General features: G+C 65.0%; 2 protein-coding genes across 2 annotated transcripts; both read left to right on the plus strand.

Moving 5' to 3' along the window:
• The first annotated feature begins 2,585 nt into the window (after window positions 1-2,585).
• On the plus strand, window positions 2,586-9,299 carry TEKT4 (tektin 4). Its single transcript, XM_001496717.5, has 6 exons — window positions 2,586-3,230; window positions 5,675-5,745; window positions 6,178-6,321; window positions 6,996-7,218; window positions 7,936-8,090; window positions 8,993-9,299. The coding sequence occupies exons 1-6, from the start codon at window positions 2,697-2,699 to the stop codon at window positions 9,207-9,209; spliced, it is 1,344 nt and encodes a 447-aa protein (XP_001496767.2). The 5' UTR covers window positions 2,586-2,696; the 3' UTR covers window positions 9,210-9,299.
• Window positions 9,300-13,318: 4,019 nt separating this feature from the next.
• Window positions 13,319-16,809, plus strand: C1QTNF8 (C1q and TNF related 8). Its single transcript, XM_070231199.1, has 3 exons — window positions 13,319-13,442; window positions 15,045-15,261; window positions 16,024-16,809. The coding sequence occupies exons 1-3, from the start codon at window positions 13,440-13,442 to the stop codon at window positions 16,572-16,574; spliced, it is 771 nt and encodes a 256-aa protein (XP_070087300.1). The 5' UTR covers window positions 13,319-13,439; the 3' UTR covers window positions 16,575-16,809.
• The last annotated feature ends 7,265 nt before the right edge of the window (window positions 16,810-24,074 follow it).

Here is a 24,074-nt window from a genome sequence, read left to right on the forward strand (position 1 = left end):
GGTGACTCCATGGTGAGCAAGCCCTGCGTGGGGACAGAGCCCAGGCCCTCCGTGAACGTGGATGGGCGTGGGGGTGGCTCCCCTGGGCTGCTCAGCGTCCAGGGCCTCCTGCAGAGCTGGGGTCAGTGGCTCTGCAGCCATCACCAGCTGGCCTGAGGCCTGGTGCCCACAAGATGCCTGTAGGACCTCCAGGTGGTCCATCTCCCTCCAAACTGTCCCCAGCACAGGGACACCTGTCACAGAGCCGTGCCCTGCCCCTGGCTGGCCACCCCCGGAAGCTCCAACTGCTGCCTTGGCCCTGCCCTCCCTGTGTCTGGGTCCCGACCCAGGGGCTCTCGTGAACCCTCCTGACCCCCAACTGCCTGGAAACCCACTGCCCGGCTGCTAGGGGCCCCGCTGACCCCTCCGCCTCAGAGTCTGTTGAGGGGATGCTGGTGCCAGCAGGTCCAGCCAGGGGCTGCAGAGGCCCCACGTCGGGGACCTGGGCTTGTCCCCTCCCTGCGAGGTTCTGCCCAGAAACACAGGACCAGCATCCTCTCTGTGCCGCTCCCCCTGTGGGGTCCTGGAGGTGAGCCAGTGGCCTGTGTGTGAATCCTGCCCGCTGCCTCCCAGCTGAGCTGTCTGCCCGTGACTCAGTGTCCCTTCTGTGCAAAGGGAGAGTAACACCTGAGGCCATGTGAGAGTCGGGTGCCGGGGCCTGAGAGGCTGGTGTGAGCTCTTAGGGAGGAATACCATCAGTCACTCCCTCCTCCTCTGCCGCCTCCTGCCTCAGTTTCTCCTAGAGGATCAGGGCCCTGGGCTGCAGGCTGGGGGGTGTCCTCCAGGACTGCCTTGGGAGGAAGGGGGTACCCGGTCCCTGGGGGTGTGCACGTGGAGTCTGAGGCCCTTCCTCCCCCACGGCAGGTTCCGAGCCGCTGTCTTAACGCTGTGGAGGAGGGTGCCTGGCAAGGACTTAGCCCGGGGAACCTCGGCGTGTCCTGAGACTCAATTTTCCCGTTACTAATGCAATTTGGAAACAAATAAATCCAATAAGCCTGCCTGTCTGCCCATGCTCAGCCGCGCTCCATGCCCCAATGCACGCTGTGCCCACGGTACCCTTGCAGCCCTCACTCGCCGCAGCCCCTGCAGCCGACCTGCCTGGGGATTCAGGCCCAGAGACCCCTGAGGCTGCATAGGGCGGGAAGGGGCCAAGGGGGCTGCTGGTCACTCCCAGCACCAGGCGCTGGGCCAGACATTCACTGGCCTCCACTCAGTCCGTGCCCACAGCAGCCCCATGCAGTGGGCACTGCAACCCCACTCCCCGGATGGGGAAACTGAGGCTCAGAGAGGACCACCTGCCCAGCCACATGGCAGACAAGGGCAGGGCCAGATTCCAACCTCAGAGACCTCCCAGGGCGTCTCACCCCAGGATCTCCTCTCGTCCGGGGACCAAGGGTGAGGAGACCTGGGGGTCTGCCGCGGGCTGGGGTGGGGCCCCAGTCCCCTGGCAGGCATTTGCTCAAGTCATGCTGGTCCAGCCTCACTGCAGGGCAGGTGGGCCTGGAACCCACCTTGGGGACCATGTCCTGTCTCTGAGTAAGTTAGAGGGGGACCTCCATGCTGGCAGGACGTCCAAGGTCATGGAGCTCAGCCCTGTGTGCTCTGGCGCGTCCCCTGGGTCCGCTGGCTCCCGGGGAGGGTTGGCAGCTCGGCCTGCTCCGGCCACAGACAGACACCGTGGGAGAAGCAGGTTCTCACGAAAGGTGAACCGTGGTCCCACCCGTGGGCCCCACCCTGAGTGGACCCTGTGTGTCTGCTTCCATTGGGGACATCGAGGCACAGAGAGGCTTGAGGATGGTCCTCAGGCCATGGCAGCCCCGAGAGTCCCCTGTCCCTGCCCACGAGGCCCGGCCCTGGATCAGTCTGTGTGGGGGGACGTCTCAAGCTGCTGTCCCCGAGCCCGCATTGGTGAAGCCCTGCTGTGTGCCAGGTGGTGTCACCTGGGGGGGCCCAACCGAAGGTCAGGGCCACGGGAAGGGGGCGGCCCAGGCTCGTGTCCAAGGGGGAGTCCTGGGGCGAGTGGGGGACGAGGTGGCAGCGAGAGAGGAGGGGCAGGGGCCGCGGGACTGTGCTGGGGTGGGGACGTCCTGCAGAGAGCACTGCGGGGTCTCGCGGGCGGGAGGGGGAGAGCTGAAGCGGAGAACCAGGAACCGCTGCCCGCGCTCGGCGTTTCACGGCTGACGGCGCCCTCTGCTGGCCATGTTGGGCGTCCCCCAGCGCTCCGGCTTGCCCTCCGGATGGGGGACCAGATGCGCCCCAGGACCAGGAATGAGCCCTGCCCTGGGCGGCCTTGGGGACACTGGCCCCGGGACAGGACCTGCGTCCTCCCGTGTGGGACAGATTCGGGCGTCTGACTTCAGGTTCCCACTGGAGGCTGAACTCAAGACCCCATCAAAGACGCGTCGGCCCCTGCGTGCCCAGGGGAGACCCCGCAGGGATGAAGGAGACAGGCGGAAGAGGCGGGGCCCCGGTGCGACTCCCGGCAGGCGCCGGACGGGGGCCCTGCCTGGCCCTTTAAGAGGGCCGCTGGGGGAGGGGTCCCCGTCGCCCAGCAACAGGAGGGCTTGGTGTGTACCTGTCTCCGGGAGACCAGGGGCCGTCCTGCTCCGGGGACAGAGTGGCTGGAGCTGCCCTGCTGACCGTGCCGGGTGGGCACCATGGCGCAGACAGACGTGCTCCTGACCAAGCAGCCCGCCCCGCAGACGGTGCCGGCATGCGAGCTGCCCCGCAAGCTGTACGATGTGGCCCGCAACACGGGCGCCTACACGTCCTCGGGCCTGGCCACCGCCGGCTTCCGCACGGCCAAGTACCTGGTGGACGAGTGGTTCCAGAACTGCTACGCCCGCTACCACCAGGCCTTCGCCGACCGTGACCAGTCGGAGCGGCAGCGCCACGAGAGCCGGCAGCTGGCGGCCGAGACGGAGGCGCTGGCCCAGCGCACGCAGGAGGACTCCACCAAGAAGGTGGGCCAGCGGCTGCAGGACACGCACTGCTGGAAGTCGGAGCTGCAGCGCGAGGTGCACGACCTGGTGGCCGAGACCGACCTGCTGCTGGCGCAGAAGCAGCGGCTGGAGCGCGCCCTGGACGCCACGGCCGTGCCCTTCAGCATTGCCACTGACAACCTGCAGTGTCGCGAGCGCCGCCAGCACCCCGACCTCGTGCGCGACCACGTGGAGGTGGAGCTGCTGAAGGTGCGCCGGCCCACGCCAACTCCCAGAACGGCAGACCCCACCCTCACCTGTCCCAGGGGGTTCACACGTGAGCCCACCACACCGGAAGATGAAGACTTGGCACCGGTGCACCGCGTGGCTGCACACAGGCCCAGGGAGCCCACACCCTGTGCACACACACACGTGGAGCGCACGCCTCTGCATACAAATGCACGTATGGAACACACACCACACACACGTGGAGCACACGCCTCTGCATACAAACACACACATGGACCACACACACGTGGAGCACACACATGCACATATGGAGCCCACACCTCTCCACACACACACACGTGGAGCGCACACCTCTGCATACAAACACACATATGGAACACACACCACACACACGTGGAGCACATGCCTCTGCATACAAATGCACATACGGAGCACACACCACTCCACACACACACGTGGAGCACACACGTGCACATATGGAGCACACGCCTCTGCACACACAGAACACAAAACCCTCTGCACACAGATGCACACGTGGAGCACATGGATCCATGCACATATGCACACACGCACATGCACATGTGGAGCACACACCCAGGCCCACACTGGGCACAGAGAAGCTGGCTCTGTTCGTAGGTCGGGGACCAGAAGCACTGGGTGCTGGGGCAGCCCTGGCTGTGGACAGGCTCCGGGCTCAGGCCACCCAGGAGGGAGTGTCCTCCCTGGCCCCAGAGGGGCACCCAGTCTGACCTGCCCAAGCTTGATCCTCACAGTGGGCGCTGGGCGAGGTCGGGCTCCCTGCAAGTTGGCCCCCAGCCCAGACTTGCTGGGTTGGAGACACTGCGTCCTGGGGGCAGGTCCAGACGTGGGGGTTTGAGCATGTATGGGGGCTGGGGCTGGACCTCGGCACTTGTCCACTCGTCCCAACCCCATGTCCAGGGCCCCTGCAGTGTCTCCCTATTATGGCTCCCACCGGATGAGGCAGAGCCCAGGCCAGGACAGGATTCACACCTGGGACATGTGCTGTGGACGTTTGCTCGAGGATGGGACAGTCAGAGGCCACTGAGGCAGGGAGGGGCCTAACCTGTTCCCCCACAAGCCCTGACACCCCTTGACACACCCTCTGAGGACACGGCGGGGCCTGAGCTGAGCCCTCTGAGGTGGCCCCCTGAGGTCTGGAAGGTGTGCAGGGCTGGGGGGCCCCTCTTGGTCATGTCCTGGTGGCACCTACACCTGCTGGGCAGTCCCTCGATCACCCCTGGGTCCTGGCACTCTCTGTGCGGCCCCTCGGGTCACCCCAGGTCAAGAAAATTTAGCCAGACCCTGAGCTCCTGGAGGCCAAGCCCACTATAGCACCCCCCGCACCCCAACACCCATGGTTGAAATCCAGGCACAGACCAGTGTGCAGGTGTGGACGGGGTGGGGGGGTGGTTGAGGCCACCAGCGGGACTGGTCCTTGGGGCGGCCCCCCAAAAGATCAGGGCGGTACCTTGGCCAGGCCCCTGATCCCGGTGGGCACAGCTCTGGTAGCTCTCAGAGCCTGGGGGCTCCCTGAGAACAGGCTGCAGGCTCTGGGCACTCATGGGAGATTTGGGGAGGAAAACAGCCCACCAGGGTCTCCGGGCACCCCTTGCACCCCCAAGCTCAGGCCAGAATCTTGAGTCTCTCCCCTCCCCCTCCTGCTCTCCCCCAGGCCCCAGCCTGCTCCTCGGCCCCCACCACCTGACCCCCACCCTCGGCTGCTCAAGAACCTCCTAAGGCTCCATGTGCAACCCCTCTGCCCTGAACCCAGTGCATGGACTTCTGCAATGGTGCAGGGACGGGGGACAGACCTGGACACATGGGGGCTCAGTGCCTGATGGTGGTGAAAATTCAAATCAGAGTGATGGATTGTTTGCACACAGAAAATGAGAGCATGGAGTCGCAGAAGGAAACACAGGGTTTCCCCTTGTGTTCTCGGTGTGGGGAAGGCCTCTCTGAGCCCAAGGCTTGAGGAGCAGCCCTGGGGGGCACCTGGTCCCCAGAAGCTGGGGTTCTTGGAGGCTGTGGGCCGGGCTGCCCAGGGGCCAACAGGCAGGCTGATGCCCTCAGTGCCCTTGGTGGGCTGCAGGGATGGCCCCCAGAGCCCAGGGCAGCTGGGAATGGCCTCTGGGTGACCCGCCCCGCAGCCCATTAGAAGCCCCCAGAAGACAGGAGCCCACCGCAGTGCACCAAAGAGAACGTTCAAAAGCCCAGAATAAACTTGACGAGAAAGAGCTGGGCTCAGCCCTACCTTCCAGGAAAGAGACTGGGGGTCAACAGGTGGGCGTCTGGCCCCAGGCCACCCAGCCAGGGGTCAGGTGCCCCAGCTCCCCTGGATGTCGCCCCAAATCTCAGCTCCTCCTGGCGTTCAAGGGGTGGATCACGGGCCCACAGCAGCCCGGCCGTCAGCAGACCCTCACCGGGGCCGGGGGTCTTCTCCCCAGGAGGCCGAGCTCATCCAGAACATTCAGGAGCTCCTGAAAAGGACAATCATGCAGGCCGTGAACCAGATCCGGTGGGTCTCTGTGGCCTCCACGGCTGCCCTCGGGATGACCCCTGTTCTCCTATCCCTGGGGCTGGCTCTGGGCAGGAAGTCGGGGTGACCTGGCCATGAGGCTCAGAGAGGTGGGGCTTGCTCCAGGTCACAGCCCAGAGTGCAGGGCCACACGGGCACCTGGTGGGTGGGGGTGGCAGATTCTTGTGTGTGTGGGGGGGTGAGCCCTAGGCGTCCAGAGCCCAAGCCAGCATCCGGGGTGGGGAAGCTGCTCCTGGACACTGCTGGCCAGGGGGCCCGCGGACCGAGGACCCCCACGCTAGGCAGATGAGATGGCCTCGCTCCCAGCAGAGAATTGGAGGCGGGCTGGCTCCTGGGGGGCTTGCCCTGTACCATGCCCCTGGGAGGCCCAGCTCCCCCTCCCTCCTCAAACGCAGGCCCTGCCCGCCCCAGGCTGAACCGGGAGCACAAGGAGACGTGCGAGATGGACTGGTCCGACAAGGTGGAGGCCTACAACATCGACGACACCTGCGCGCGCTACCACAACCAGAGCACCGACGTGCAGTTCCACCCGCACTCCACCAAGTTCGAGGAGAGGTGGGCGGCCCAGCCCCAGCCCTTCCGGGGGGTCCTCCGCCCAAGCACCCTGTCCCCGCGCCCTTGCCCCTCCCCCCAACCTGCCTGGGCTCCCAGTCCCTCTGCTGGGCGTCCTCCCCATCCCGCCGGCCTCCGGGGTCCTCACCGCACCGGGCCGCCCCAGGCAGGGGGCTGACCTGCAGCTCCGCGCGCGGCCGGCAGGGGGCGCAAGGCCACCGCCCATCGCAGCGCAGCCCGGGGAAGCGCGGGGGGCGCCGGGCACAGGGGGCGCCGGGCGGAGCTGGGGGCACAGGGCACGGGGGGCTGGGGACACAGGGGCGCGGGACGGAGCTGCGGGGCACTGGGACAGAGGGGTGCAGGGGCGAGGCACAGCTGGGGGACACGGGGCACAGGGGCGCGGGGCGGGGCTGGGGTGGGCGTAGGAGGCATGGGAGCGTGGCGGGCACCGGGGGTCGCGGCGTGGAGTTGCGGAGCGCAGGTCGCTGGGGGCTTGAGAGGTAACGGGACGCAGGGTCGCGGTGTGCGGAGGTCGCCGGGCGGGGCGGGGACTGGCGGAGCGTTCAGGCTGGAACGCGGGGATCACTGGGCGCGGGGGTCGTGGGGAGGGACCAGTGGGCCGGAGCCGTTGGCAGGTGCCCCTACCGACCCCAGTGCCCGCACGCCCACCACCGCAGTGCCTCCACGCCTGAAACGTGGGCCAAGTTCACCCAGGAAAACCTGTGCCGGGCGGAGCGCGAGCGCCTGGCCTCGGCCAACCTGCGGGGGCTCATCGACTGCATCCTGCGGGACACGTCCGAGGACCTGAGGCTGCAGTGTGACGCCGTGAACCTGGCCTTCGGGAACCGCTGCGAGGAGCTGGAGGACGCGCGCCACAAGCTGGAGCACCACCTGCGCAAGGTGTGCCGCCGCGCCAAGGCCACGCCCAGTCACGCATGCCCCGCCCAGGCCACGCCCACTTCGTGCCCAGGCCACGCCCCGGCCAGCCCCTGGGGCTGGGCGCCCTCAGCCACAGAAAGAGACCGGGTTTCTTGTGGCCCAGCCCTGGCCCGACATGGCCACCAAGCTTGGGTCATGACCAGGCCTTGCTCCTGCTCCTCCTCTGCCCCGCCCATCCGGAGGGACCCCAGAGGCCCTCACTAAACGAACGAAAAACCAAGCGACATTTGGGGTGGTCGGCTGGCATTGCCACCAGAGTGAGTGACCAGGAGGGGCCGTTAGGTGCAACCAGGAGGAGGGAAGAAGGCAGGAGGTGACCCGGCATGGCTGCCTGGTGGGGTGTCCCTGGGCCTAGCCTGGGCCTGGCTGGGCCATGACCCTAGGCTCAGGGTGACCTTCGCTGCCTCTGAGTCTCTGGTTCTTGACCAGGGTCGGGGGCTGGTGACCCTCAGGGCTGGGGGCACTCAGGCCAGAGCTGCTGGATGACAGGCTCTGCTGTCCCACCAGCTCCCTGGGTGCCCTTGGGAGGGCCGAAGTGGCCGTGCACATCCTCCCCCAGAGCCAGCGGACAGGCCACACGCTGGACAGGGCCCCAGGGCTGGGGGCGGAGGTCAGCCCCACCCGTATGCTGGGGTGGGGTGGGGGAGGCGCTGGCACCCACGGGGTTGTCCTGTGCAGACACTGCGAGAGATCACGGACCAGGAGCACAATGTCGCAGCGCTGAAGCAGGCCATCAAGGACAAGGAGGCCCCTCTGAAGGTGGCTCAGACCCGCCTGTACCAGCGCTCCCTCCGGCCCAACGTAGAGCTGTGTCGGGACACCGCCCAGTTCAGGTGCCTGCGGTGCGGGGCCGTCCTGGGCGGGCTGGGCCACTGCCCACCATCCAGGGGCCATCCACCTGCCTCTGGGCCTCCCTCCACCTCTGGGGACACCGTGAACACCCCACACACAGCCCAGCAGATGCACAGAGGGCAGACTCTGGGCCACACACAGCGCAGCACACACACACGCGGGGTCCCCGTCCCCACGCGCGCCCCGATGCTTGACGCTGGGCTGAGTGATCTTCCGGGTGAGGAACTTGGGGTCTGAGGGTCCCACCTGCCCCGTGGACACCGTCCACACCTCTGCTGTAACAGGCAGACCCACTGCCAGGCTTGTGGGGTAGGTGGGCTCCTGTCTTCTGTTTTTCCAGCTTGAAGCCCAGTTGCCCCTGTGGACAGAAGTGCCCCCCACTCGGGCGTTCTTCTTTCTCTGTCCCCCATTTATCCAGGAAATGGGGGCCTCTCTCCGCTTGCTCCAAAGGAGTCTGTCCCGCTGTCAGGAATAGAGGAGCCCAGAGCCTCCGTGCGCAGCTGCCATTGTGTGTTACTGCCACATGGTGTCACTGTGGAACACTGAACCCCTCACTGTCCTGAGACACAGGCGCTCCTCTGGTCAGGGGTCAGGGGTTGGCTGGAGGAGGCCCCAGCTCTGGCCCCAGCCGGCTGGTCCTTTGAATTCATCCTCCCGTCCCGTGGGCTTCCATCCGTCCATCCAGGAGCCCGGCACACACCCTCTCCCACACCCTTGGGCCAAGCCCCCCCTCCCCCACAGCACTGCTGGTTGGATTCCTTCAGGACGTTTGGGTCCTTTTCTGGGTGAGCACCTGGGCAAGGACCCCTCAGTGGGGTTCCCAGCCCTGGAATCTCAGGCTTTGGTCCCCCCAGCTCACCCCGCCCTCCCCCAAACCCCGCAGGCTTGTGAGCGAGGTAGAACAGCTGAACGCATCCCTCGCAGCACTGAGGGAGAAGCTTCTGGAAGCGGAGCAGTCGCTGCGCAACCTGGAGGATACACGCATGAGCCTGGAGAAGGACATCGCCGTCAAGACCAACAGCCTCTTCATCGACCGCCAGAAGTGCATGACCCACCGCGCCCGCTACCCCACCGTCCTCCAGCTGGCCGGCTACCAGTGACGGGGGCTGGCCCCGTGGTGGGCACCCCCACTCACCCGGCTGGACTCGTCCCCCACCCCTCAAATAAAGAGCACATTAGCTTTCTCCTCATGGCATGTGGTCCTGGCATGCTCTGGAGGCGGCGACCTGGGAAGGTGGGCTCAGTCTGTGGATGGACCTCGTTGTCCCAGCCCAGCCCCCAGTTACCACCTGGGGAGAGGGGTCAGCCAAGCGTCATAGAGGCCCAACTTTGTTGCTCATCGCTGACCACTGGGGGCCTCTCCCCAGCTCTGAGCCCCACCGAGGCACAGACGGATTTCTCTGCCCACCTGGGCCACCTGCAGGATGCTTCAGAGGGAGTGTCACCTCCGGTCCACTCATCACAGTCTCTGGTCACCACATCACTGCTCTTTTCCTTCCATGTGCCCCGGACACTGTCACCGTGAGGCCGATGGGCTGTCCCCTTGTTAGCAGGAGGTGAGCCTGGAGCAGAGGTGTCAGAACATACTGCTGGCCGGGCTCTCCCCCAAGGGACATGACCCCAGGTCTGTGGGTGTCCACAAAGCTCCCCAAAGCCCCTCGAGGGTGCCAGGTAGGGCCTGGGGCAGTGACCACCCCAGGAACCCATGGGACCTCTCCCCACCACTCCTACCTGGCACAGGCTGGGCATCCGGGGCGGCAGACCCTGAGCTGGCGGGGCAGTCGGGGCTGGTTAGGGGGCCTCCACTCCCAGCCACCTCGGTAACCTCAGGCAACCAGTCTCCTTGTCCAGTGAGTGAGTCAGGTGGGGTGTGTGTGGGGGGGTGGGGACCGCAGAACCCCCACTGGCCACCTGGCCCCACGCCACCCTGCACCCTGTGTCCCTGGGTCTGGGCAGAACTGTGGCCCCCATGGGTGCAACAGCCAGGGCTCCCCCCGAGGAGGGCCAGACACTTTGTGGATGGTCGGCAGGCGGTGAGGCCCCTCTGTCCGAGCCCCATCCCCCGCCCCCGACCAGCTCCTGGCTGCCGTCTGCTTCCCAGCGACGGCTCACCAACAGGACTCTCAGGGACGCGTCCATTAAGAGGCTGGGAGATAATGATTCCCGCTGTGCACGCAGGCCACTCAGCCCCCATTATCACCCTGCGGCCGAGGCCGGTTCCACAGCGGTGTCGCCATCATGCTGAGCATGTCCTCGTCCCAGCCCTGAGGAGGGTGGCAGCTGATGGGGAGCTAAGTGGGGGGCGGTGCATGTGAAGCTCATCATCTCTGAAGCTCGGCTGGTGGCAGGAGGCTGGGAGGGTGGTGGGTACAATCCCCGGGGGCCGCCCTGCGGGGTGCTCATTGTCGTGGTTGTCTCATGGCCACCTAGGAGGCTGGAAATGTTGTTCCCTTGTCGAGACACATGATCGGGCTCTGGAGCTGAGGGACAGCTCAGGCCACAGGGCAAATTCCCAAGGCTGTGTCTTTCTGGAGTGTTAACCTCTCTGGGGAGCCTGGAGGTGGGGCAGATGGCTGTGCCTACCCTGAGGCTGGCCAGTCTCTGCCAGTAGGGGTTCAGCCCCTGCACACTCCAGGTCACGTGTCACCCCCCTCCAGGCGTCATTAGAGCGCGCTGAGCGGTGGCTCCTTCGGGCACCGTGTTGACCAACACAGTCTTATCATCAGTGCAGTTTATGGCTGGAGAAAGGGAAGCACAGAGGGTCCCGAGCCCACCCTGCCCCCAGCCCAGGGCAGGTCTGTGTGCAGAGCCCACCCTAAGATGGCCCCCACTCCTACTCCTGCTATCTGCATTCCTACATATGTTCATGTGGACGGAGAGGCTGTGACAACATAATCATGGGGTGATTCTCCAGCGGCCTGGAGACCTTGACCTGCTAGGCTCCGTAGTGACTGAGCCATTGAGCCCGGTGGCTGGGGTCACGTGCCCCTGTGGTCCTGGGGGAGAGGCTGCAGGGTGGACTCAGGCCTCCAGAGTAGCAGGAGGGTTGCTGTCTCCCCAGCTGTCTTCAGCCCCTGCACACATGGGGCCCGTGCTCCAGGCTCCAGCCGCTCAGTCCAGTCTCTGGGTTGGGGCCATGGAGGCTCTCTGGTCCCTCCCCGGTCCCCAGCTGCACTGGCTCGAGTCACAAGGACATGGTGGCCTTCCAGGGCTGCTGTGGGAAGGGAGGCAGTGAGGGGGCTCAGACGGCCCCCCTGGTGACGCTGTGGCCCCTCTGTGAGCCGGCTGACCCTGTGGGGCTGCGGCGTTCTGCCGCACTCCCGTCGCCACGGAGATGCCAGGCTGCATGTCCGAGCCAGGGCTATTTCTGTCCAGGTCCTCCCGCCACCTGCTGAGTCACCCTTGGCTCTCGCTGGACCCTCAGCTCAGAAGCTGGCCCGCCAGCCATCTCCCAGCAAACGTTCCCCAGCCAGGGTCCCCAAGGCCTGGGCTCAGCCTGGCCCTCCAGCCCAGAGGGACCCCAGGGCCCATTTCCGGCCCTTCACGCCACCCTGACCCTCTTGAAAAGGTGCCTCCCACATGCAGGACAAGTTCAACTCGCCATTCCCCATGAAGGGGACTTGCAGTGATCACCCATGTCTTTTTGGGGGGCAGCTCTGCCTGCTGGCATCATGGAGCTCAGAGGGGAGGGACATTGGGGCCCTGCTGCATGGCTGAAGCTGCGGCGTCCCCCAGTGGCTGTGCTTGGCCCGTGTCCATCCACCACAGGGGGCCCTTCCGCCACTTCTGAGCCATTGGTGCCCAGGATACCGTGGGGAGACCGAGGCTCAGACCCAGGGAGCGGCCGAGCGCGCAGGGAGATGTAGGAGCCCCAGAGGCGATGATGGGGGCCAGAGAGGAGCCCCGGCCCGCCCCTGGGTCCAGCGGCTCCCACAGGGTGGTGGTGCCGAGAGGTAGGAGACCAGGCCACGTGTTGCCCACAGGGCTGCCTCCATCTCAGAAGCAGGTCGCAGCCGTGCTGCCCAGTGGAGGCTGCAGGGACCCACAGGCGGGTGAGCCAGGGTCTTCACACCCCTCTGTCTGTGCCACCGCTGACTGTGGGGTGAAGACAGTTGCCCCTAAAAGGGCCACTGGGCCCTGCTGGAGGGTAGGCTGTCATCTTGGGGTTGGGGGACCAGCTTCAGTGGCACTGCCCCGTCCACAGCCCTCATAGCCCCACTCCCCCTCTGCCTGGCACGAGAAGCCCCCCACAGGCGGAGGCACCTTGGTCTGCCCCTTTCCTCCCACCCTCGCCCCCTCCCTGGTCATCAGTGTGCAGGGATGGGCCCCAGGCTGTGCCCAGATGGGCAGGCACAGTGAGCCAGTCTGGCGGCCCACAGCCTGCCTCCCAGCAAGGCGGCCACACTTCCTCAGGCCTGTCCAGCGTCTACCCACAGGCGGCCTGGCATGACGGGGGCAGGAATCGCAAGCCCCGAGTCCAGAGGCCGAGGTGCCCAGCCCTGCCTCTGGGCTCAGTCTCCAGCTGTACAGAACCAGAGTCTGAGTGGGGACGAGGCTGGGCCCTGGTGTGGGCTTGCCTTCCGCTCACAGTGGGTGTGGCCCACCTGCCACTGCCGGGGCGGGAGGGCTCTGTGGTCACTCCCACAGGCGCACTGCAGGGGCACATGTCTGATCTGCTGAAGGGCTGGGCCGATATTGAGGCCCCCAGCAGGGTGTCACACAGGCCTCTCGCTCCACTGGGCACTGTGACCCCAGGAGGGCACAGCGGGAGGTGAGGCAGACACCACCGGCCTGGTCAAATGCTGCTTTTCTAGTCAGAGCCGGAGGGGCGTCATGGTGCCCAGGCGGGCCAGCACAGGGCTGGTGGCCCTGTTCTGCATCTCCAGCTCCACATGCTATTTGGCCTCCAAACCCCTCAGCAGGCTCCACCCAGCCCCAGCTCCACCCCCCCCGACTCCCCCAAGTCACTGCACCCAGATGGGGCAGCAGGCTTGGTTTCTGCCAAAGGAGGACAGCGGCCAGCCCACGATGCCATCCCCAAACCTGGTCCGTCCCAGATGCCCCCAGGCACCCAGACCCACACCAGGGTGCAGGGAGGGACAGGAGGACCCTGGAGTCCTTGTCACGGGGCTGCACAGACCCTGCGGCAGGTGGCGGGCGGGGGCCCTGCAAGCCTCCTGCCTGGGCTCTGCGGCTGGCCCGAGGTCTGTTGGTCTTGGATGGCTCGGCGGAGCCGTGGGCGCCTGGGCGGCATGAAAGGGCTCTTTCACCGGCCGCTGGGGCAGTGACGCTGGAGACGGCCAGCAGGCAGCAGCGCCCACGGCCGTGCAATGGTAACTGGGTGCATGGGGGCAGGCGGGGGTCTTCACAGCCCCCCTGGACAGGCTGGGCTTGGGGGGGTTCTGTGCTACCCCTGAACCCCAGCAGGAGGGGGTTCCAGTCCTGAATGGCTGCTGGGCAGGGCCAGAGGACCAGCATGGCCAGGACCCTAGGTCTCCACAGGGACAGGGTGGGGGCTCCAGTGGCACAGGCCTGCCTATGGGGTGGGGTCCCCTAGAGACACCCACTCTTGTCAGGTCTGTCCATGGGAGGAATCCAGGAGGCCCTTTCAGGGTCCAATGTAACTGGTGGTGGGGGTGGGTCAGGGTCTGCTGAGCTCTGTGGAGGAGTGGAGAGAAGAAGTCCCACCTGCCAGGGAAGCTCGGCCTGGGAGTGGGTCTCAGACCTACAGTGTAAGAGGACCTTACTCTGGACTAGAGTCCCTGAGGGCTTCCTGGAAGAGGGGGCCTGAGTCTTTGTTCAGCAGGGCTGGCCTCCAGGGAAGAGTGAGGACCCCGACCCCACATGCCTATGCTTGCAGGAGACCAGCCCTGGCTGAGCCTCCTGGACACAGCCTTGGGGAGACCAGGACAGGCAGGACCAATGTGTCAGGGGAAACTGAGGCCCAGGTGCACGTGGGGCTCACCCAGGCCCTCTCTGCAGCAGCTGCTGGTTGAGCTGGGAAGAGGTGCCCCGATCTGGCACGGATGGGCCAGGAGTCAGGCAGGGTCTCCTAGGACAGGGGAGGTGGAGGCAGGAGGCCCAGGCCTGGTGGAGGTCAAAGACCGTCTTCCACACAGCTGAGTGAGGGGCCACATGGGGCAGCCCCCAAGTTGCCCTCCCTCTCCTGGGAGCGCAGGACGCTCTCACTGCCCTCTGCCCAGCTAGGCAGCCTGGCAGAAACTGTGCCAAGCTGGGACCCGGCCCAGCTAGCCGGGGGGGGGCCCTGCCCTTCCCTGAAGCAGCCCCGCTGCCCCTCCCCGAGGGCTCTGCCCCCCACAGGTGGGTGGGGGCCTTGGAGGGCTGACTCAGAGCCCCCCGCCCCCACGAAGGCTCCCCTTCCATCTGCCAGGCGGGGGGTCCCCAGCCATGGGGGCTTTGGGGACCAGGCAGGCAGGGTGCCTGCTACAGCCCAGAGCTAAGGCCCCGGGGAGGGGTGGGGGTGCCACAGAGGCAGTAGCCCCTGGGAAGGAAGCTCCAGAGGGGAGAGGTGGGGCTGCCTGGGGCTCCTGAAGGGCAGGTGAGTTGTCCCCCGTGCTGGCCCCTCAGATTGGTGGTGGCCCTGTCGTGCTGTGTTGAGGAGGATCCTGAGCCATGTCCAGGTCCAGGTGAAAGTGTGCGGGTATCAATCAGTGACATCTGTCTGGGGCCGGCGGCCGAGTGTGCAGGGGGCACAGCCAGGCCTCCGTCTGGGGCAGGACAAGGTCTGGCCTTGCCCACTGCGGCCCCTGAGAGGCCCGACTGTCCATCTCCACACACGCACTCCCTGGTCCCACCCAGTGTCTTCCCCGACAAGGGGGCACAGCCTGGGCTGCGGGGGGGAGGGGGTGTCGGGGGCTCAGCAGGGGTGTCTCCCCCTCACATGCCCTCCCTCCCTGCCCCCTCCCGTCCCCCAGGCTCTGGCCCCAGTGGCAGCCCCTGCCCTCCTGCTCCTCCTGGCATTGCCTGCCCGGGCCTGGCCTGGCCTGGGGCTGCCCCGGCGGCCGTGTGTGCACTGCTGCCGCCCGGCCTGGCCGCCGGCCGCCCCTGGCCCGCACGCCCCCATGAGCGACGGGGAGGAGTGGGTGTGGCCGCCTCGTGTGCAGCCCACCATCGACATCTCAATCCTCAAAGGTGAGTGTCCATGTTCAGGGCACCCCACCTGTCCCCTGTCCCCACAGGGACATCCCACACTGAGGGGCACAGGGGAGAGGGCGCCGGAGGGGAGGGCAGCGCTCCGGGGTCCCGAGTTAGGCAGAGCTGGCTCTGGGAAGGCGCCTGGCGCCAGGAGGACACACTGAGCGGCTGTCCTCACTCCCTCAGCCTTGTAAGGACGGTCAGCGCCCAGCAGCCCCCTCAAGCAGGAGGCAAAGTGGCCTGGGGAGGGGGCTGTGAACAGAGGGCCTGTGGGTTCCTCAGTCTTGCTCATTGCCGGTGGTGGCCCTGACAGGCCCAGCCCTGGGGGAGGTGGGGAAGGGAGGGCGGGGTCCCTGTGGCCCCTCGAGCGGCGCCCCCTTGGGAGAAGGCAAGAGAGGCTGGGCTCCAAAAAGGTCGTTGTCCTGGAGGGCTGCACAGAAGACCACACTCAGGTAGGACTCGGGCACCAGTTTCCCAGGCCTCTCCTCCTTCAAAGCCCAGTTCAGACCCTTCCTCCGGTAGCTGCCCCGAGCCTGTTGTCCCTGCTGGCCCCATGTGACAATCTGTGCAGGCCCCAGAACGGCCACAGCTTTGGGGTATGGCTTCTTGTTGCCCTGTGTGAGGGGCGGGTTAGCACCCCTCTTACGGACGAGGAGCCTGGGGCTCAGAGAGGTGAGATCACTTGCAAGGCCACATGGTCAGTGAGTCCGGCCCTGGATCCCGAGCCTTGACCAGCATCCTCGGCTCGCTCCCCTGCAGGTGCAAAGGGCGAAGCAGGGCTCAGAGGTCGCACCGGCAGGAGTGGGAAGGAGGGCCCGCCAGGCTCCCGGGGCCCCCGCGGCCGCAAGGGTCAGAAGGGGCAGGTGGGGCCGCCAGGCGCCCCATGCCAGCGAGCCTACGCGGCCTTCTCGGTGGGCCGGCGAGAGGGGCTGCACAGCTCCGACGACTTCCAGGCCGTGACCTTCGACACGGAGCTGGTGAACCTGGACAGCGCCTTTGACCTGGCCTCCGGTCGCTTCCTCTGTGCCGTGCCCGGCATCTACTTCCTCAGCCTCAACGTGCACACCTGGAACTACAAGGAGACCTATCTGCACGTCATGTGCAACCGGCGGGCCACCGCCGTGCTGTACGCGCAGCCCAGCGAGCGCAGCGTCATGCAGACCCAGAGCCTGCTGCTGCCGCTGGATGCCGGCGACACCGTCTGGGTGCGCATGTTCCAGCGTGACCGTGACAACGCCATCTACGGTGAGCACGGCGACCTCTACATCACCTTCAGCGGCCACCTGGTCAAGCCAGCCACTGAGCTCTAGTGGCCACAGAGAGGCCCCACGCTTGCCCAGCTGCGACGGACGTACCCCCAGACCCCAAACCCGCCCTTGCCTTCACCTTCACAGCTCGGGGCCTGACCCCGTGGGACAGTGCAGGCGGAGTGTTGCCTCCCAGGAAGGCGGGAGGAGAGCCCGGGTCGGGGGCGGCTCTGCACCTGATGGAGTTGGCCCTCTGGGTCCAGCGACCTGTTCTGCTTATAAAGGGCTGTGTGGAGCATCCTGCGTGGGGACACTTGTGAAGTACCTACTGGGTGCCGGGGTGGACGATGGGGAGGCCGGTGGTCAAACGCAGACCATGGCCCTCTCGGAGCCGATTCCGGCAGGAAACATGCTAAATTCGGGGGGTGTTAGCAGGCGGCAAGGGCTCCTGAGACAGGATGACGTCAGGCTGGGTGGGGACGAGAGGCTCGCCCTCGGTTGAACACGCGGCCTGGCTCTGGTGGCGTCCTCTCGTCTGTCTGGAATGGGCTGGCCGGTGGAGGAAGGTCATAGCTCCATGTGCACCAGAGCCCGAGGGAGCCCCAGGCCCCCAGTCCCCTGTGCCTGAGGGCAAGAGGGCGGACCTGGAGCTGGCCACACTCACTCTGCAGGAGGCCTCTGTCGACCCTGGGTTGGAGCCACCAGGCTGCTCTGCTCTAAAATAGACTCCCAGTCTGTTCCTTTCCTGCCACGTGTTCCCTGGCCACTCCAGAACCTTCTGCCCAGCCCCTCTGGCCCCACCACTGCTGCCTCCTCCCTGGGGCCTCTCCAGTATCTCTTCCGAGGCTGCTCCCTCCTGAGTGAGGACTCTGGGGCAAAGAGGCCACCGAGACCCTGGCAGGAGCAGCGTGTGAAATCAACAGAGCCCAGCCAAGCTGGCTGAGGTCCTGGGCCATGGTGAGGTGGCTGGAGCTGCAGGCTGGCCGGGCTGGGCTGGGCTGGGCTGGAGCTCTTGCTGAAGGAAAGCCCATGGGCCACTGGCTGGAGAGCGGGAGGGGGCAGGAGGCAGCTAGGGCAGCCCCAGGTCCCTCTGCTCCACGGATGCACCAGGAGCAGGCTGCCCGCTGGGCTGCCTGGGGCCTCATGGTGCTGGACAGGCACGGGGGCTTGCTCAGTCCTCGTCCACCTCAGGGGCTCTGGGCCCACAGAGCACCCAGCCTGGCTGGTCCCTCCATCACGGCCCACTCCAGCTTGGCTCCGTCCCTCCAGGAGCCCCAGCCCATGAATCGATGACCCACTGGGGGTCCCACATCCTCGGGCTCGCTGGGGCCCCAAGGAGGGTGGTGTGCGGGCCGGGGGACCTTCTCTGGACAGTGGTCAGCGGATGGGGGCAGGTGGGAAGGAGATGGAAGACCTGCTCATCCATGTCACACACAGGCACCTCTTCGTCCCTGTGCTGGGGGAGGAGACGCAGGTGGGCACACGAACACCCTCCCGGCCCACATGGATCTCGGTTACCCCACAGGAACATCACCCCTGAGCTGGGGCTGGAGCAGGAACCTCCCTGCCCGCCCCGTGGACAGGGGCCGGGCAGAGGGGACCTGGGGCACAAAAGCCTAGAGAAGCAGAGCTGGGGGGGGAGGGGTGGTGAGCAGGCCCCGGCCTCCCGGACACACAGAGTGGGGCTCCCTTGACAGGTAGGGAAACTGAGGCTAGCAAGCGTCTCCAGAACCCCTGTGCGTGCCTGTGTTGACCTTGTCTCTCGCCTCCTCAGGGCAGGAGCCTGCTTTGTCTGAACCCAGAACCCTGTCGGGGGGCGGGGGAGCCCAGGCCGGGGCTGGGGGTTTGGAGTCACAGCCTCCCCCAGGTCTGAGCACAGGCCCCACGCCCAAGGCCTCAGCTTCTCCCTGGGGCCTCCCAGAAGCAGGTGTCCGGACCCAGAGACACAGAGCATCAGGGGCTTAAAGGGAACCCCTGTCCCCGGGACCCCTCGCTGGACCAGACGCGGCCATGGCACTTGGCCAGTGACAGCACACTCCTGGGGGGCTTGATGTGGGAGGGGGGCCACGTCCTGGCCTGGCGGAGCCGTGGCCCTGCCAGAGACAGGACTGGTGCTGGGAGGCAGCCCTGGACGCTGAGCTGGGTGGAGGCTGCCCTTTGGCCCCTCGGCCCGTGTCCTTTTATGGCTGGAATAGCCGGGCACACCCAGGGCGCTCGGCAACGGGCAGGCGCGACGGGAGCCACCTCGGAGGCTGATGGGGCTCAGTGGCAGGGAGATTCTGCTGTAGAGATAAAGGAGCCTAAACAAGAACACGGGGTCTGCAGGGCATTGGGAGGACCCCGCCTCCCTCCATCCTCCCAGGCCCTGGACTCCGCACCCAACCCCGGCCAGGACCCCAGACACCCCTGTGTGCCGCGGGCCAGCCTGGCCAGGAGGCGGGGGAGGGAAGCCTCTGTTCGGGCTACAGACAAGCCCATGTTCTTCTCAGCTCACTGCCGGGCAGTGGGGACCCAGGGCCTCTGCCAGGCCCCCCAGAGCAGCCTCCAGGGACCCTGAAGGTGCAGGGCTGAGAGGACCGTGGCCTGGGAGGGGTGCCTGGGCCCGGGGATTCTGCAGACCCGGCGGCCCCTGCCTCCTTCTCACCTCCCCGCGTGAGCCTGGCTATCCACGGAGCCAGGCAGGGATCACAGGGGCAGCTCGGCCGAGCTCCCCAGACAGACCCTGCTCCCAGCCACCGACCCAGGAAGGTAGAGCCGGTCAGGCCAAGAAGGGCATCCAAGCGCCAAGGTGACTTGCATCCTCAGTGAACCAGGGGTGGGGTGGGGCTCATGTCCTGCACGTGGCCAAGACCCCCAACAAGATGCCCCCAGAGCCTCAGGGCACTGGAGGGGGACACTCAGGGGGATGCAAACTGCCGGAGGGTCCAGGAGGAGACGGCAGTCCGGTGTCCCCCTCAAACCCTCCAAGCTTATTTATTTTAAAAAAACCTACTGAGAACAGAGGACAAGGAGGGCTGATGCAGAGGCACTGTCTCCACGAGGTAAGAAAGGCTGGAGGCAGCTGAGCAGCCTGGGGGGGCCACACAGGCGCCCTGCCCTCGGGAAGAGGCCGGAGACACGAAAGTCAATGCACCCGGGCGCTGCCGACCACTGGGAATCTAAGAGGGTGAATGACTCCCATCAGCATAGCGGGCGACGCGATCAGGAGGGCAAGCCGGGGGAAGCGGGGGCCGAGGGACACGAATGAGGGGTGGCTGCGCCTTCTCCTGACAGAGGGAAGCCCGTCGGCCAGCCAATTCATCCATATTTATCTGTTGAGTGGAATTCAAGTAAAACATCCATTTTTTAAATTTAGGTGAAATTTATAGAACATAAAACGAACCATTTTTAAGTGCAGAATTCAGAGACATTCAGCACATTCACAGTGCTGTGCAACCACATCCTGTATCTGGTTCCAGACATTTTCAACCCTCAAAGAGACCCCGTCACCATCTGTGGTCACTCCCTGTCCCCTCCTCCCACCCCTGGCGCCCATCGATCTGCTGTCTGTCCCCGTGGGTCAGCCTGTTCTGGACATTTCACAGAAATAGACTCACGCACCACGTGGCCTTCTCCGTCTGGCCTCCCTCACTGAGCACGCCGTCCTCAGGCTCATCCAGGTCGCCGAATGTGTCAGGATTTCACTCCTTCTTGTGGCCGAATAACATCCCACGGTCTGGATGAAGCGGAGTTTGTTTATCCGTCATCCGTCAATAAACATTTGGGGTGTTTCTCGAATGAGGCCATTATGGGTGTGCTATTATGAACATTTGGGCATAAAATCCATTTTTTTCACTTTAAAAAATAATGTTGGAGAGAACCTGGAAGAACGAATAGGCAGAAGGAGCCTGGAGGATTGTGACCCAGCTCCGTTTTGTGGGGACACTTGTCCTAGTCGATACTGAAATAGAGTTTGAAGATGTAACTATGAATGAAGTGGGCACCAGTCAGGGACAAATGGAAGCCCCAAGGTCTGTCATCCCAGAGGACAAGGGAGCGTGCACGTGCCAGCAAAGCCGGAGGCTGCGAGGAGGGGGATGTCCATCGGAGTTTTGCCTCCTGTGCCAAGGCAAACTGCAGTTGAGTGAAAGAGTCATCAGCAAGGCAATCATTACAGATACATGGGATACACACCCACGGGCACAGCAGCTTCATTCAGAAGAGCCAAAATGTGGAAACAACCCAAGTGATCTATCGATGATGGACAGATAAACAAATGTGGTCCCCACAGTGGAATATCACTGCTACGACCTGGCTGAACCTGAGGACACGAGGCTCAGGGAAATGAGCCAGACACAGAAAGACAAACGCCGTGTGATTCCACTCATAGGAGGCCCCTGGAGGAGTCAAATCACAGAGATGGGGAGCAGGACGGTGGGGGGCCAGGGGCCCAGGGAGGCGGCTGGGGGATTGTTTAGTGGGGACAGTTTCAGTTTTGCGAGATGCCCAAGTTCTGGAGATGATGGTTGCACAGCAGCATGAGTGTAATTAATGTCACGGGACTGTGCACTTCAAGTGGTGACGGTGAATTTTATGTTGTGTGTATTTTATCACGATTAAAAAAATATGTGGGGATATTTAGCTAATCTCTGGATGGGAAAGACTTCTCGATTCTAAAGAGAGTGGAAGAATTTCCCAAGTAGACGAGTGATGGGTTTGACTTTGTAAAAACAGGAAGCAGGGTTCTATATCAATCCTGAAGCCAAAATGCAAAACACAGGGAAGCGCTCCTGCCCTGGGGAGCCACGGGGGGCTTCCTGCCGTCAGAGAGCCTGCACAGACAGACGGATGAGAGGACAGGCAAGGAGTAAACCCATCGTGGTCACCATGGGCCCAGGGGTGCTCCTTCCAAACCCCCCAGAGTGTCGGCATCTAGATATTCTTCTCTCCAGGCTGCCTGGTCAGCACCGTCACCTGTGTCCCTCAGGGAACATGTGGGCAGGGCCTGGTGGGGGACCCAGGTGGAGCCCCCAGCTTGGCCAGCTCCCAACAGGGTGGCCTCGGAGGAGCATGGACAGACCCATCGTGCAGAGGGCTGGGCGAGGCCACAGCCTGGTGTGGGAAGTTCTGTCGCCCCATGTCCACCCCCTCCCATCGCACCGACCCCTGTGGAGCTTCCAGGCTTCCTCTGTCCTGCAGTGGGGAGCCCAGCAGGGTGCAGGAAGAAGGGAGGGTCAGGGCTCAGTCACTGGCCACCGGGTGGCTGCTGCCTCGGCTGAAGGAAGCCCCTTGGTCTCCTGGTTCTGATACCCCATCCCCCACCCTTGGGACGTAAAGCCCCAACATTGTCAGCCCAGGGCACTGTGCCACCCACCGCCCTGCAAAGTGTCCTTTAATTAAAGTTCCTCAAACTGCGCACATGGATGGGGCTGCCCGCAGAGTGGGGACGGGGTGCGGCAGACATTGGGGCAGCGGGAGCCACGAGGGCTGTCGGGCAGAAGAGAGACACGGCTGGTGCCCCCTGCCCAGTGCTCACTTTCTTCCACTGAGAACCAGCCCTGCGGACAGCCCCAGAAGGACTGTGCCCCTTCCCCTCGGGGCACCCCTGCCCTGCACCCACAGCCCAGAGCAACTCACACACATGAGTGTGGCCTGGAGGATGGACACTGGCCCGTGGGTGCAAATGTCGGGGATCAGATTGGCTTAGGAAGGGCCTCAAGCCCCTCTCTCGAGGCAGCGGCCTGAGGAGGGATGTTTGCTTGGGCGGAGTCCCTGCCCCCCCAGTGCTGGGACCCACCCAGGCACCTAGATGGTGCCCCTTGATCCCTGTCAGTGAGAATCTGGCAAATGCACAGCTGTCACCACCATCTCCAGATATGTAGCCTGACGGAGGGGAGAGAGTGGGCCTGGGACCGGGAGGGGCCAGGGCCCTGGAGGGAGGTGAGAGCCCCAGGGCAGGGAGGGGCAGAAATGGGGAACCCCCCCCCTCAGGCTCCTGGGCAGTCACAGGACCTTCAAGGTAAGGTCCCCCACCTGGCAGAGTGCCCACCACTTAATGTCACTCAATTATTCACTCAACAAACACCCTTCAGGGCCAGGGTGGCCAGACCAGCCCTCAGGAGCCGGGATGGCATAAGCCAGTCTGCACAGAACAGGACGGTGTGCTTGGCTGCAACAGAGGGGAGCCGGCAGTGTTGGGGTTGGGGACCCCTGTCGCCAGGGCTGGAGGAGGGTCACAGACTCAGGTGTCCTTCCAGGTCCTCCTTTCCACCCAGCCCTTGAGATCCAGGGTTCTGCAGGGGCCTGAGAGGTGACCATCGAAGATCCTATTCCCAATGCCATTCAGTCTCCCTGACCCCACCAGAGGACATCACAGCCCCCTCGGTCCCCAGGTTCCTGTGGGAAGTCCTTCCTGGTGTCTGCCCGTGGTCCACCCATCGTCCTGTCACAGGACATCCAAGGAGGGTGGGCCCTCTGACCCCTCCTCAGGACCCCACCCAGGGCACCCGACACCGCTCCTGCCGATGGGGATTCAGCTGGGAGGAGCCGCCACCCGCCGGGGACTGTGAGCACAGCCTTGCTCAGCCCCCGGGATGGGCCAGACTCAGTTTCCTTCACTGTTGGGGTACAAGACCGGCTCTGCCTGTGGGAGCTGCGCCCTGATCACCCGCCCTCCCACTCGTGCCCCACCCTGCCAGGCAAACAGACCCCTCCTGCCTCTGCCCCCATCCCGGAGGCACCGCGTCCTGGCCCCGGGCCGGATTTCCTGAGCAAGGTCACTCCGGGAGCCACTGGAGCCCAGCGGCCAATAAAACCCATTGATGCGGACAGAAAGCCCATAAAGTCGTCACCCACCCAGAGGGTGTTTGCTCTATGTCCCCCCACCCCCAATCAGGGCCTGGGGTTGCCGGACCTCCAGGCAGTGTGGAGGCTCTGGGGCCCCGACAGCTGTCCCCAGCCTGCGCTGGGTACAGGAGGGCAGCGGCCTGGCCAGGATGTGTTCCCGTGTCCACTGGCTCCCAGGGCCCATGCTCCTCCTGGCACACTCATGCCCCTGTCCCGTGACAGATGCTCGGGGGTGTCCAGGTCCTCGTTCCCTCCAGCTCCATGCCCCATCCCCCCTGGGGGCTTCAAGGACTGTTCACGCTGGTCAAGCCTCGTTCCCCACGTCCACCTAGACCCAGCGTCCACGGGCTGCCTGGAGTCTCATGGAACATCCCACAGGTTCCCCCGCCCACTGGGTCCACACACACTCACACACACACATGCACACGCACACGTTCACACCCCACAAGGGCAGGAGCCGGTCAGGACACTGCTGGCGTCTGTCGTCCCCACGCTGGCGCGGCCCTGGGGAGGGAGCTCGCGATGTCGGATCAATTGGGAGAAATTGATCTGGGCAGAGATTTCTGAGCCATCTGCTCGCTCCCCAAAGTCATTCTGAGCAGATGTACTTTGTATCCACATCCTGGGGGAGGCCTGACCGTGTAGGGGGGGCGCAGGGTGAACAGGCCTCAGTTTCTCCCTGGGCACCCCGCCTCGCTCTGGGATGCTGTCCCTAGGGCAAGTCAGGAATGGGTTTGG

The sequence above is a fragment of the Equus caballus genome, chromosome 13, assembly GCF_041296265.1.
Source record: "Equus caballus isolate H_3958 breed thoroughbred chromosome 13, TB-T2T, whole genome shotgun sequence".
Lineage (NCBI taxonomy): Eukaryota > Metazoa > Chordata > Mammalia > Perissodactyla > Equidae > Equus > Equus caballus.